This window comes from Maylandia zebra, linkage group LG2 (genome assembly GCF_041146795.1).
Source record: "Maylandia zebra isolate NMK-2024a linkage group LG2, Mzebra_GT3a, whole genome shotgun sequence".
NCBI lineage: Eukaryota > Metazoa > Chordata > Actinopteri > Cichliformes > Cichlidae > Maylandia > Maylandia zebra.
In genome coordinates, this window is record NC_135168.1 from 6,624,631 (window position 1) to 6,636,903 (window position 12,273).

Consider the following 12,273-nt stretch of genomic DNA (forward strand, 5'->3'; position numbering starts at 1 on the left):
ATGATTGCATGGATGCTTACAATACATATAATCTAGGAATGTGTCAGGCCTGAGGCCTTAACTCATTTGGTGTCTCACTATATTTTACTCTACTTGGCAACAGATGACCAGAGTCAATAATTAGCCCCAGAGACCCTGAGGGCTTGAAGTTTATTACCTTGTATGGAAGGTGTTACAGAAAAGAGAAGTTCTGTGTCTGTTTATAGCCATTAAACATGTACAAGATGTACCATTAACTGTGACTAATGTCTGGAACATATTTTACTCTGAATATTTTTATTGACGCCATGGGGGGGCGTGTACCCCACTGCTTTGTAAGTGTCCACAACATGTATTTTTGTCAGAAGACATAGGCTGATGTTTTCTCCTGTGTGTTAATAAACTCATCGTTTGATTGCACTTCTCTGGGGCCTCCGTGGTTTGTATCACTGCTCTACATTGATAGATTTCGCGACACAATCCACTGTGAGCAGCACTTGGTGATGGTGGGAAGAAGAACTCCCTTTGACACAAAGATCCTCCCAGTGAAAACAGGCTCCAGGAGGAGCATCTACCATGACTGGTTGCAGGGTGAGGGGAAAGAGAAGAGATGAGCTCAGAGAGACAAAAGTTAAGGACATGCAGTAGTGACATATAAAAGCATCAGGAGTGAAAAGAGGGGAGAAGAAAGCAGAGCATCATGGGACGTCCACCAACAGCCTGAGCCTATAGCAGCATAACTAAGGGATGGTTCACCTGATCCAGCTCGAACTATAAGCTTTATCAAAAAGGAAAGTTTGAAGCTGATCTTCAAAGTAGAGAGGGTGTCTGTCTCCTGAACTCAAACTGGGAGCTGCTGCCACACCCAGTCCAACATAGCCAGGCTGAGTCGTTAGATTAGTCCCACGTAAAGTCAGAAAGTCATTACTGATGTCATATTTTAGTGCAAATGTAGAAAAACTGTCCAAAAGTTATTTCTAAATCTGATATTAAACAGTTTAAATGGTGGAAAAAGCTGTAAAGAAAACAGAAAGAGTCAATAAAAGCCTCTTTAGAGGGTCACCAGTTTAAAACTCAGACATTTAAACTGCTGATTCTCCTTCTCTGCTCCATTTCCTCTCTACACTTCCTGTTGCTAGGAGGGATTTGATTGGCTGAACATCCTTTTAGCCTTTCTTTAGTTCTTTGGGTGCTAATCAAAGAGGAAAACACACGAGTCATGTGACGTGACATAAGGAGCGCTCTGATTGGTTGGGATTGACAAACTATGGTGCTGTTTGCAAGCTTCGCTTTGCAGAGGCAAGAAAATCTCTTAGATAGTGATGAGACGCTCCACAGTGACATTTCCACACTTTGGAGCTTCTGAAGTGCAGATGTTTGGAAACGCTGCTCCAACGTGTGGTTCAAACACTCAGGTCACGTGACCTCAGCTGCCACAGGTGGCATACCTGCTGCTTCCATGTTAGCATGTTAGCTCCAACAGGTGGTCAGTGTGAGAGCAGAAGATGATATCAGTGACATCCAAACAAGGAAGGAAGAGACTGTTGAAGGCAGCGAGCTGTGACTGCTGTGAACAGTGTCCTCACACTATTTTCTCCCTGTGTCAACATACATGAGGCTGCTTCAGCTGCAACACACCACAAACACCTTTATACAACTAAATATACTGAGAGCACACTGCTGTGGTTGCTCTGGTAACCATCCATATATCCAGATGTTTGGGGCCGAGTCTGCTTCCTCATCCTTGGTTCAACCCTCAAAGTCTGATGTGTTTTTTTGTGATTTGGTTTTATTTGTTGTTCTATACACTGTGAAACAAAGCTAGAAGCCACTGTGGAACAGTGGGGGACTCAAACCCAGGACCCAACCTGCTCCAACAACAGTCAGAAGGATTTTGTTAAGTCTCATTTTCTCTTCATTAGGAAAACATCAATAATGAAGAGCACATGTTTATAGAGGCACATTCAGACCAATGACAACAGTCCATTCACACTGCCCTCCACCTTTTTAAATGTGAGTAAACACATCATGGTTCTGGTGCTGACGTGGTATCAGGGACAGGTGATGATTTTGAACTCAGTCTGAGGTTTGATTACATTGAACCTGCACTGCTTTATCCTGTTTATGACACATTTATACCCAAAGTCGCAGCTGGATGACAAAGAACGAGGAAAAACACATTTGTTGAGAGAAATGTTAACAAATGTGGTGAGAGTGTTGTAATAGTTACAGACAGAACTATGATTTATTTATTTAAATGCATTCCAGGACGTTTTTTACTCACGCTATGTCTCTTCCACAATGTTATTTTTCTGTCCTACAACGTACGTTACAATTACATTAGCATGACCATTTATCCAAATTAGGCGATGACATCATTTAGCGACTTGCAGCGACTTTTAGGACAGCCAATAGCGATTTTCCTTACTGAGGAATTGGCAACACCAGGAGCAGTGGGTGGATGACAGCATCATCATGAAGGATCAGTGTGAGAACACATCATCATCCACAAAGAAAACCAGTCTGCGTGTCTGACGCTCTTGTTAGAAAGACGCAGTCGCAGCTTGTGGGTGCAGTTAGCTGGTTTGCTAGTTAGCTGCTCTGCTAGTTAGCTGGGAGCTAACTCACTCGAACATTTGATGCTAAACTGTCTAAACTGTGTGAGCAGCATTCATTGCTGCTCTGTGTTACTCTCCAGCCTCTCTTTCACTTAGTCCTCTCAGTTTTTTCCTCCTTACAAACTAGAAAACCTTCTTTTTCAGCTTCTCCTCCACACCCGAGCTGTGGCTAAGTTGCTACCAGCACGCAGGCTCGGTGTGTACAAATTCATGGGCTGCGTCCTCCTGAGGACACATTTGTAGACAGATTACGTCACAGCGACGCACCGAAGGCTGTCCAAATTCCTCCGAATGCAGCCGACAAATGCGTCCTCCTTTTCCCCGAATTTGAAGGATGGGTCGGGTGTGTCCTTCGTGGCCTACCATATCCCAGAATTCATTGTGCGGCCCAGCCAAACTCCAGTTTCCGGTAATGGTGACCACTACTAAGTTTTAAAATTACTCTTATTAATCTTCCTGGGTCACAAAATAAACTTTTAACATATTTTCAGGGGAGAATGTGGGTGTGTAAACTTCAAATATCTGCTCGGTTTATCAAGATATCGCATATTTGCAAAAGTGCAAAAGTGCTTCGACGTTTTCGGCGACGTCTGTTACCCAGCTAGTCGAGAGCTCGAGGGTCACTGAAGCCGCAGAGAACGGCACAACTCCCGGCACAACTCCCGGCACATCATTTTCAGATCACCGCGGACTTTCGCTACTCAGGTTAAAAGTAATATTAGTAACATATGACTGAATCTATATCTCACTTAAAGCTTTCTGTAAATGAAAGAATCAGTGAAAATGAGGCACTTCAGCTGATTTTAAACAAAAACTCTGAACATAACCTGGTCCAGACCAGGTTATTGGTTCAGCATCAGTAACCACGGTGATGTAGCCAGGTAGAAACAGAGCTAGACAGACAAACATTTATGCTCACAATCACACATCTCCAGTTAACCCAGCATGCATGTTTTTGGACTGTGGGAGGAAGCAGAGAACCTGAAGACAACCCACACAGGCCACACTATCACTCTTATTTACAGAATTATAATCTAATTAGATGATAAAGTAATAAATTATTTGGTATTTTAATGAAAATACATTTTAAGCAATAGCTTATAAGTCAACAATTATAGTTAAAAAAAGTGACAAATCAAACAGTCAATAAAACCTTCTACAGCTGAAACTAATGTAGACAATGTTGGGGGAGGATTTAAAAGTAAAAACCAGGTGATGATAACTACCAAAATAAAACAGGAAGTGAATAACATTCAAGCTCACTTTAAGCTCGACAGTCAAACTCTGTTTTGTATTAATCTATTGTTTTGAATTTTTGTTTACATTTTATATTTAAGTGAGGCAATGAGTCATATCACTGACCAAATACACAGGGAGTGCAGAATTATTAGGCAAGTTGTATTTCTGAGGAATAATTTTATTATTGAACAACAACCATGTTCTCAATGAACCCAAAAAACTCATTAATATCAAAGCTGAATGTTTGTGGAAGTAGTTTTTAGTTTGTTTTTAGTTTTAGCTATTTTAGGGGGATATCTGTGTGCGCAGGTGACTATTACTGTGCATAATTATTAGGTAACTTAACAAAAAACAAATATATACCCATTTCAATTATTGATTTTTACCAGTGACACCAATATAACATCTCCACATTCACAAATATACATTTCTGACATTCAAAAACAAAAGAAAAACAAATCAGCGACCAATATAGCCACCTTTCTTTGCAAGGACACTCAAAAGCCTGCCATCCATGGATTCTGTCAGTGTTTTGATCTGTTCACCATCAACATTGCGTGCAGCAGCAACCACAGCCTCCCAGACACTGTTCAGAGAGGTGTACTGTTTTCCCTCCTTGTAAATCTCACATTTGATGATGGACCACAGGTTCTCAATGGGGTTCAGATCAGGTGAACAAGGAGGCCATGTCATTAGTTTTTCTTCTTTTATACCCTTTCTTGCCAGCCACGCTGTGGAGTACTTGGACGCGTGTGATGGAGCATTGTCCTGCATGAAAATCATGTTTTTCTTGAAGAATGCATACTTCTTCCTGTACCACTGCTTGAAGAAGGTGTCTTCCAGAAACTGGCAGTAGGACTGGGAGTTGAGCTTGACTCCATCCTCAACCCGAAAAGGCCCCACAAGCTCATCTTTGATGATACCAGCCCAAACCAGTACTCCACCTCCACCTTGCTGGCGTCTGAGTGGGACTGGAGCTCTCTGCCCTTTACCAATCCAGCCACGGGCCCATCCATCTGGCCCATCAAGACTCACTCTCATTTCATCAGTCCATAAAACCTTAGAAAAACCAGTCTTGAGATATTTCTTGGCCCAGTCTTGACGTTTCAGCTTGTGTGTCTTGTTCAGTGGTGGTCGTCTTTCAGCCTTTCTTACCTTGGCCATGTCTCTGAGTATTGCACACCTTGTGCTTTTGGGCACTCCAGTGATGTTGCAGCTCTGAAATATGGCCAAACTGGTGGCAAGTGGCATCTTGGCAGCTGCACGCTTAACTTTTCTCAGTTCATGGGCAGTTATTTTGCGCCTTGGTTTTTCCACACGCTTCTTGCGACCCTGTTGACTATTTTGAATGAAACGCTTGATTGTTCGATGATCACGCTTCAGAAGCTTTGCAATTTTGAGACTGCTGCATCCCTCTGCAAGATATCTCACTATTTTTGACTTTTCTGAGCCTGTCAAGTCCTTCTTTTGACCCATTTTGCCAAAGGAAAGGACGTTGCCTAACAATTATGCACACCTGATATAGGGTGTTGATGTCATTAGACCACACCCCTTCTCATTACAGAGATTCACATCACCTAATATGCTTAATTGGTAGTAGGCTTTCGAGCCTATACAGCTTGGAGTAAGACAACATGCATGAAGAGGATGATGTGGACAAAATACTAATTTGCCTAATAATTCTGCACTCCCTGTATATTTCATCTTTTCAGTCAGAAATAATCAATTGATCATATTTTTATTACTAAATGTTTCTGAAAATCAAATTCTGATATCTGAACAAACAGCTCTGTAAAAACCTTCAGCATACAGGAATCGAACTAGAAGGTTTGGTGGATGAAGCACTGCTAAAATAAAGATTTTGGACTCAGGAGCAGATGGGACATTTCATTGCAAATGAAAGACAGAAAGTGAACAAATATCACTAAAAACCCCAGACACTAATTTCTACATTAAGACTTTTTTAAAAATCAATTTCCTGTTTATGCAGTAATAGAAATCAGGTTTAACGTGATCATCATTGGAAAATTTTAAATCCTGACCTGAGAGTTTCCATTTTACAGTGTGGACTCTTCACTCCAGCAGACAGAAGCTTCACTCCTGAATCCTGCAGGTCAGAGTTACTCAGGTCCAGCTGTCTCAGACTAGAGGACTGGGAGCTGAGAGCTGAGGACAGAGCTTCATAGCCTCTCTCTGAGAGCTTACAGTGACTCAGTCTGAAAAATGACAGATAAACATTAAACAAACACTGTTGTTAAGTTGCAATGAGGGTGCACTAAAGAGTTATTAGATTTAGCAATTAATCCTGTGTTTTTACTGAGAGTCAACAAATGGATGACGCTGACATTTGTTAACTGACAATGGTCAATCAATTCTGGTATTCTATTGCAAATGCCAATTGGGCTCCATGTGCCGGGCAGTGCATTAGCACCAAAGTAGCTGACATATTGATCAATAACTCTCTGCTCATTAAATTATCATAAAACTAGTACAGAAGTTTAACTGACTTTTTTCCCATTTAGTGGATTCTTATTGGTTAATTCTGTCAATTGATGAAAAGCACAACATAACTTGATCTCACCTCAGAGTATTCAGTTTGCAGTGTGGACTTCTCAGTGCTGCAGAAAGAAACTCCACTGCTGGATCCTGCAGGTTGTTGTTACTTAAGTCCAGCTGTCTCAGTGTAGAAGGCTGGGAGCTGAGAGCTGAGGACAGAGCTTCATAGTCTCTCTCTGAGAGCTTACAGTGACTCAGTCTGAAAAATGACAGATAAACATTAAACAAACACTGTTGTTAAGTTGCAATGAGGGTGCAATAAAAAGTTATTAGATTTAGCAATTAATCCTGTTTTTTTACTGAGAGTCAACAAATGGATGACGCTGACATTTGTTAACTGACAATGGTCAGTCAATTCTGGTATTCTATTGCAAATGCCATTTGGGCTCCATGTGCCGGGCAGTGCATTAGCACCAAAGTAGCTGACATATTAATCAATAACTCTGCTCATTAAATTATCATAAAACTATTACAGAAGTTTAACTGACTTTTTTCCCATTTAGTGGATTCTTATTGGTTAATTCTGTCAATTGATGAAAAGCACAACATAACTTGATCTCACCTCAGAGTATTCAGTTTGCAGTGTGGACTTCTCAGTCCTGCAGAAAGATACCTCACTGCTGGATCCTGCAGGTTGTTGTTACTTAAGTCCAGCTCTCTCAGTGTAGAAGACTGGGAGCTGAGAGCTGAGGACAGAGCTTCACAGCCTCTGTCTGAGAGATCAGGGACAAACAGCCTAAAAAACAAAATAAAAACACAATTTGAAAAACTGTAATTTGATAACAAACTGTTATCAAATGACAAGTTAAATGAACTCTCTGACCAGTTACAGAGACTCAGTCTGGGGGAACAGAAAATATTTTAAAAGTCCACGTAGTAAAGAGATTAGAAATGTGGCAGATGATTATAACTTCAGACCAAAAAGGTCCCTCTCGCTCATATATTTGTTAAAACAAGAATAAACGCTCATCTTGATTTGCTTTGAATTTTTATTGACTTCTTATGCTGATTCATAAAGAATATGACTTCATCTGACCTGAGAGACTGAAAAACAATCAAGCATGCATGACTGAATCTGCCAGCAGCTGCAGATCCTTGGAGCTGTACTGGTGATGCTGATTGTAACATATAGAAGTGAACTCCTCTTCAGCTGAGCAATAAGACCAGAGGAGGAATGAGGGAGTTGATCACCTATGGGTCCATCACAGTCTTTGAACGTCTTCAGTCAGTACAGACTGATGCTGCGAGGCTTTTAACCAGCACATGAAACAGACTGGACATTACTCCAGTTTAATCTCTTCACACTGGTAACCAGTTCATTTTAGGCTTTATTTAAAGTTTTAGTCCTTACTTTTAGTCCCAGTCTATATTTCTGACTTTCTACAATCCTACAGCTCTTCTCATATCTGAGATCTTCCAGTTAAAGGCTGTTACTGGTCCCACTAACTCATTTATTCAGACTCTAGTATTCAGAGTGGCCTTTAACTAGTTTTAGGCTGTATGATGTTCAGTGTTTGCTGTTTAATGTTTTTATTGCCTGTTTCTATTGTAAAGCACTTTGTGATTTTTGACCTGTGAAAGCTGCTGTATAAATAAAGTTTACTTACAGGATGATTCTGGATATGACTTTGATAAAAGCTGACACCCAGATATGTTTAAGACACTGACATTTACTGCTGCTATCAAACATTAACTATAATATACTGTATTTAGTGCTGATGATCATGTAAATAAATATGTTTAAGTTTTTAAGGGTCCATCACACATTACACTGTTTATGTTATAGATAAAAGCCTGATCACATGTTTACTCACAGAGCTTTGTTGGAGGCTTTGACCACTGGCAGCAGCCTCAGAAGAGCCTCCTCTGAAGCAGAGTATTTCTGCAGGTCAAACACATCCAGATCTTCTTCTGATGACAGTAAGATGAAGACCAGAGCTGACCACTGAGCAGAAGACAGATTGCCATTGGAGACAAGTCCTAATGTTATGTACTGTTGGATCTCCTCCACTAGAGAACAATCATTCAGTTCATTCAGACAGTGGAACAGATTGATGCTTTTTTCTGCAGACAGATTCTCACTGAGCTTCTTCTTGATGTACTGGACTGTTTCCTGATTGGTCTGTGAGTTACTTCCTGTCTGTGTCAGCAGACCTCGTAGGAGAGTCTGATTGGTCTGCAGTGAAAGACCCAGGAGGAAGCGGAGGAACAAGTCCAGGTGTCCATTTGGACTCTGTAAGGCCTTGTTCACAGCACTCTGGTGGAGAGATTGTAGGTTTGGTTTGTTAAATAATTTAGATTTCTGGGAGGTTGTTTGTTGTTGTTCCAGCAGATTGAGTCCAGAGTTGATGAAGGTCAGATGGACATGAAGAGCAGCCAGAAACTCCTGAACACTCAGATGGATGAAGCAGAACACCTTGTCCTGGTACAGTCCTCTCTCCTCTTTAAAGATCTGTGTGAACACTCCTGAGTACACTGAGGCTGCTCTGATATCGATGCCACACTCTGTCAGGTCTGGTTCATAGAAGATCAGGTTTCCTTTCTGCAGCTGATCAAAAGCCAGTTTTCCCAGAGATTTAATCATCTTCCTGTTCTTTTTATTCCAGTGTGGATCTGTCTCAGCTCCTCCATCATACTTGACCTTCTTCACTTTGGCCTGAACCACCAGGAAGTGGATGTACATCTCAGTCAGGGTCTTGGGCAGCTGTCCTCCCTCTCTGGTTTCCAGCACATCCTCCAGAACTGTAGCAGTGATCCAGCAGAAGACTGGGATGTGACACATGATGTGGAGGCTTCGTGATGTCTTGATGTGGGAGATGATCCTGCTGGCCTGCTCCTCATCTCTGAATCTCTTCCTGAAGTACTCCTCCTTCTGTGGGTCAGTGAACCCTCTGACCTCTGTCACCATGCCAACACAGTCAGGAGGGATCTGATTGGCTGCTGCAGGTCGTGTGGTTATCCAGAGGCGAGCAGAGGGAAGCAGTTTCCCCCTGATGAGGTTTATCAGCAGCACATCCACTGAGGTGGACTTTCTAGGGTCAGTTAGGATTGTAGTTTTGTGGAAGTCCAGAGGAAGTCGACACTCATCCAGACCATCAAAGATGAACACAACCTGGAAGTCTTCAAAGCTGCAGATTCCTGCTTCTTTGGTTTCAGTAAAGAAGTGATGAACAAGTCCCACCAAGCTGAACTTTTCCTCTTTCAGCACATTCAGCTCTCTGAAAGTGAATGGAAATATGAACTGGATGTCCTGGTTGGCTTTGTCTTCAGCCCAGTCCAGGCTGTATTTCTGTGTTAAGACTGTTTTCCCAATGCCAGCCACTCCCTTTGTCAGCACTGTTCTGATTGGTTCGTCTCTGCCAGGTGAGGCTTTAAAGATGTCTTCTTGTCTGATGGTTGTTTCTGGTCTGTCTGGTTTCCTGGATGCTGTTTCAATCTGTCTGACCTCATGTTCATCATTGACCTCTGCAGTCCCTCCCTCTGTGATGTAGAGCTCTGTGTAGATCTGATTCAGGAGGGTTGGGTTTCCTGCTTTAGCGATGCCCTCAAACACACACTGGAACTTCTCCTTCAGCTTAGACTTAAGGTTACGATGACAAACAGCAGCTGGAAGTTCTGAATAATAATAATAAAAATACAACTTTAACAATCACATTTTACAAAATGCTGATGACAATTTCTGACCCACTGAGAAATGACTGAACACACTGGTGTCACAAGTCTCTCATTTATCCAGCAGCTTAAATCTTTAGATAAATCCTCTTACTGCTCTGCAGACGGTCAGCCAGCTCCTCCTGCTTCATTCTCCTCAGGAAGTCCACTGTGATCTTCACAAATGCCTCTCTGCTGTTTCTCCTCTGCTCATCATCCTCCCTCTGAAACTCCAAGCACTGGGGCTTATTTGGATTCAGAGCCTTCTGGATCTTCTTCAGCTCGTTCTTCACAAAAGTGATGATGTTGTCCTCCAGCAGCTGGAACAGAATATTTATGAATGACCCACCACTCTGAACCTCAGTATCCACAACGTCCACTTCTTTACGATCAAGGGGCATATCATCCACGAACTCTTTACCAATTATAGGTTTGACTTTATCTGATTAACTGAGACTTTGTCCACAACTCCATGATCCCAAAACGTTGATGCTGTTCATATGAATGCAGCGATTTCAGTGGGAGAAACATTTCACTGGTGTTCAGAGCTGAACTACCAACAGGTTGATGATCAAAGCCAGAAACTTGGAGATGTTTCAGGTGACTGAGTTGATCGTACAGACAACTGGTCTTAAAGGTTCACTCTGTTTACGCATACAGATCAGTATTTAAGGTTTGACTCTCATCATCCACTGGGGCACAAACTGGGCGTCATCAGGACACAACAACACAGAACAAACACCATCCCCACAGACACAGCAGCCAGGGAAGCAGAAGAACTTCACATCAAGAAGGTCCTGAGTAAATGTGAACGCTGGTTTGAGGGCGGAGTCAAGGAGGCCATTTATGTGAAAAGGAAAGACCATCTCTGAATGGAGGAGGGGCCTAAGGGTACATCTGTCACCATCTTACATGCTGTGATTGCAGCCATTCCCCAGCTCTCTGTGAACTGGACTCAGGACCATTGATCAACAACCATTGATCAATGGTCCTGACAATATGCGTACCAATGATCAATGAACTGACCTCCCAGCCCATTGTTCCTTCAGTGGGCTGGTTTCAGTCATACAAATGTCCTGTTTATAAGATTGAAACCTGCAGTCAGCTGAGACTGAAGAAGTCACCTGATGATGATGAAACGTTTCTCCCACTGAAAACATCCAGATGAACAGAATCAAGCTTTTTGGGATTTACGTACCTGGATGATTGAGCATCAAGACACAACTCTGTGACTTTTCTCAGATGAATAAATCCTCTCCTCCAGCTTTGTTTACATCTACCAGCCCTGTGGCGCTGCCCAGGGACAATAATCTATGTGAGAGGTGGAAAGTCATACAGGTGTCTGCTCCTGCCTTCAGTTATTTTATCTACTGTGTGTCAACTGGCTGAACCTCCTCCAACTGTCTACTGTCTCCCTAAACTCAACAATGACTTAGTGATCTATCCATTCTCTGACCAAAGACATCCTGCTGCAGGAGGTTAACATAGCAGCCAATGATGATCCCACTCACTGTGAACAACACATTTGGACCCGATTTGCTGCTCTGGTTTACACGTGAACTTTGACTGCTGTCACCAACTTGAGAGGCTCTACAGAAAAACTGGACTTGTCCATAAAAATCATAAACTACATTATAAGGACAGCATTGCTCAATCAACTCTAATTACTACTGACATGTTATCTCTTCTAACTAAGGTACAGACACTCAAACTTGCTGCTTTCAGTGAGAAGTCAAATGTCTGAATATGAGCTGGAAGCCGCTGAGAGTCCTCCTCCTTCCCGTGGGGTTTACTTTCTCTACTACTTTCAATATAAACACGCCCCTTTCATGCACCTGCAGAGGGCCACCAGCAGATGGAGCTGTCTTAAACAAATCCACTTGGATAGTTAGCTGTAGATGATTTTCTCAGTATGATTGTAGGATTTTGAGTTATTCTTTAGATTTATTTAAACTCTTATATTGTGCACAAGTGTTGAGCGACCCATAATTTCTCTGTACTTTTCATAAGAGCAGCCAGACTTTCAGCTAGTTTTTCTTTTTTAAGAGCTCAAAGTTATTGAAGAAACAGTTATTCAGCTTCATTCCCACTGATCTCGACTACAAACTGTTTCACGTTGGTTTCTGTTTAAAGCCTCGATGTTTAAAACGTTTCCCTGTGATCACATTTGCACCGTCTGATTTCAAAGTTTGTTTCTTTTGGTCATTTAGTCCACAGAGTCCTTGGTGTT

At 42.0% G+C, this 12,273-nt stretch overlaps 3 protein-coding genes across 3 annotated transcripts in view; all 3 read right to left on the reverse strand.

The window, feature by feature from the left end:
- Positions 1–12,273, reverse strand: part of LOC143413219 (uncharacterized) — a 332,604-nt gene that overhangs the window by 241,356 nt on the left and 78,975 nt on the right. The window lies entirely within an intron of this gene.
- The window catches only part of LOC112432151 (NACHT, LRR and PYD domains-containing protein 3-like), a 199,134-nt gene that overhangs the window by 96,335 nt on the left and 90,526 nt on the right, over positions 1–12,273 (reverse strand). The gene's annotated exons all lie outside the window — the stretch shown is intronic.
- The window catches only part of LOC112433632 (uncharacterized), a 29,087-nt gene that overhangs the window by 6,121 nt on the left and 10,693 nt on the right, over positions 1–12,273 (reverse strand). Inside the window, exons 4-8 of the mRNA XM_076875982.1 lie at positions 10,159–10,363; positions 8,207–10,007; positions 6,955–7,128; positions 6,418–6,591; positions 5,879–6,052 (exon numbers count right to left, since the gene is read on the reverse strand). Of these exons, the coding sequence (XP_076732097.1) occupies positions 5,879–6,052; positions 6,418–6,591; positions 6,955–7,128; positions 8,207–10,007; positions 10,159–10,363 (2,528 nt within the window). The remainder of the gene's footprint in view (positions 1–5,878; positions 6,053–6,417; positions 6,592–6,954; positions 7,129–8,206; positions 10,008–10,158; positions 10,364–12,273) is intronic.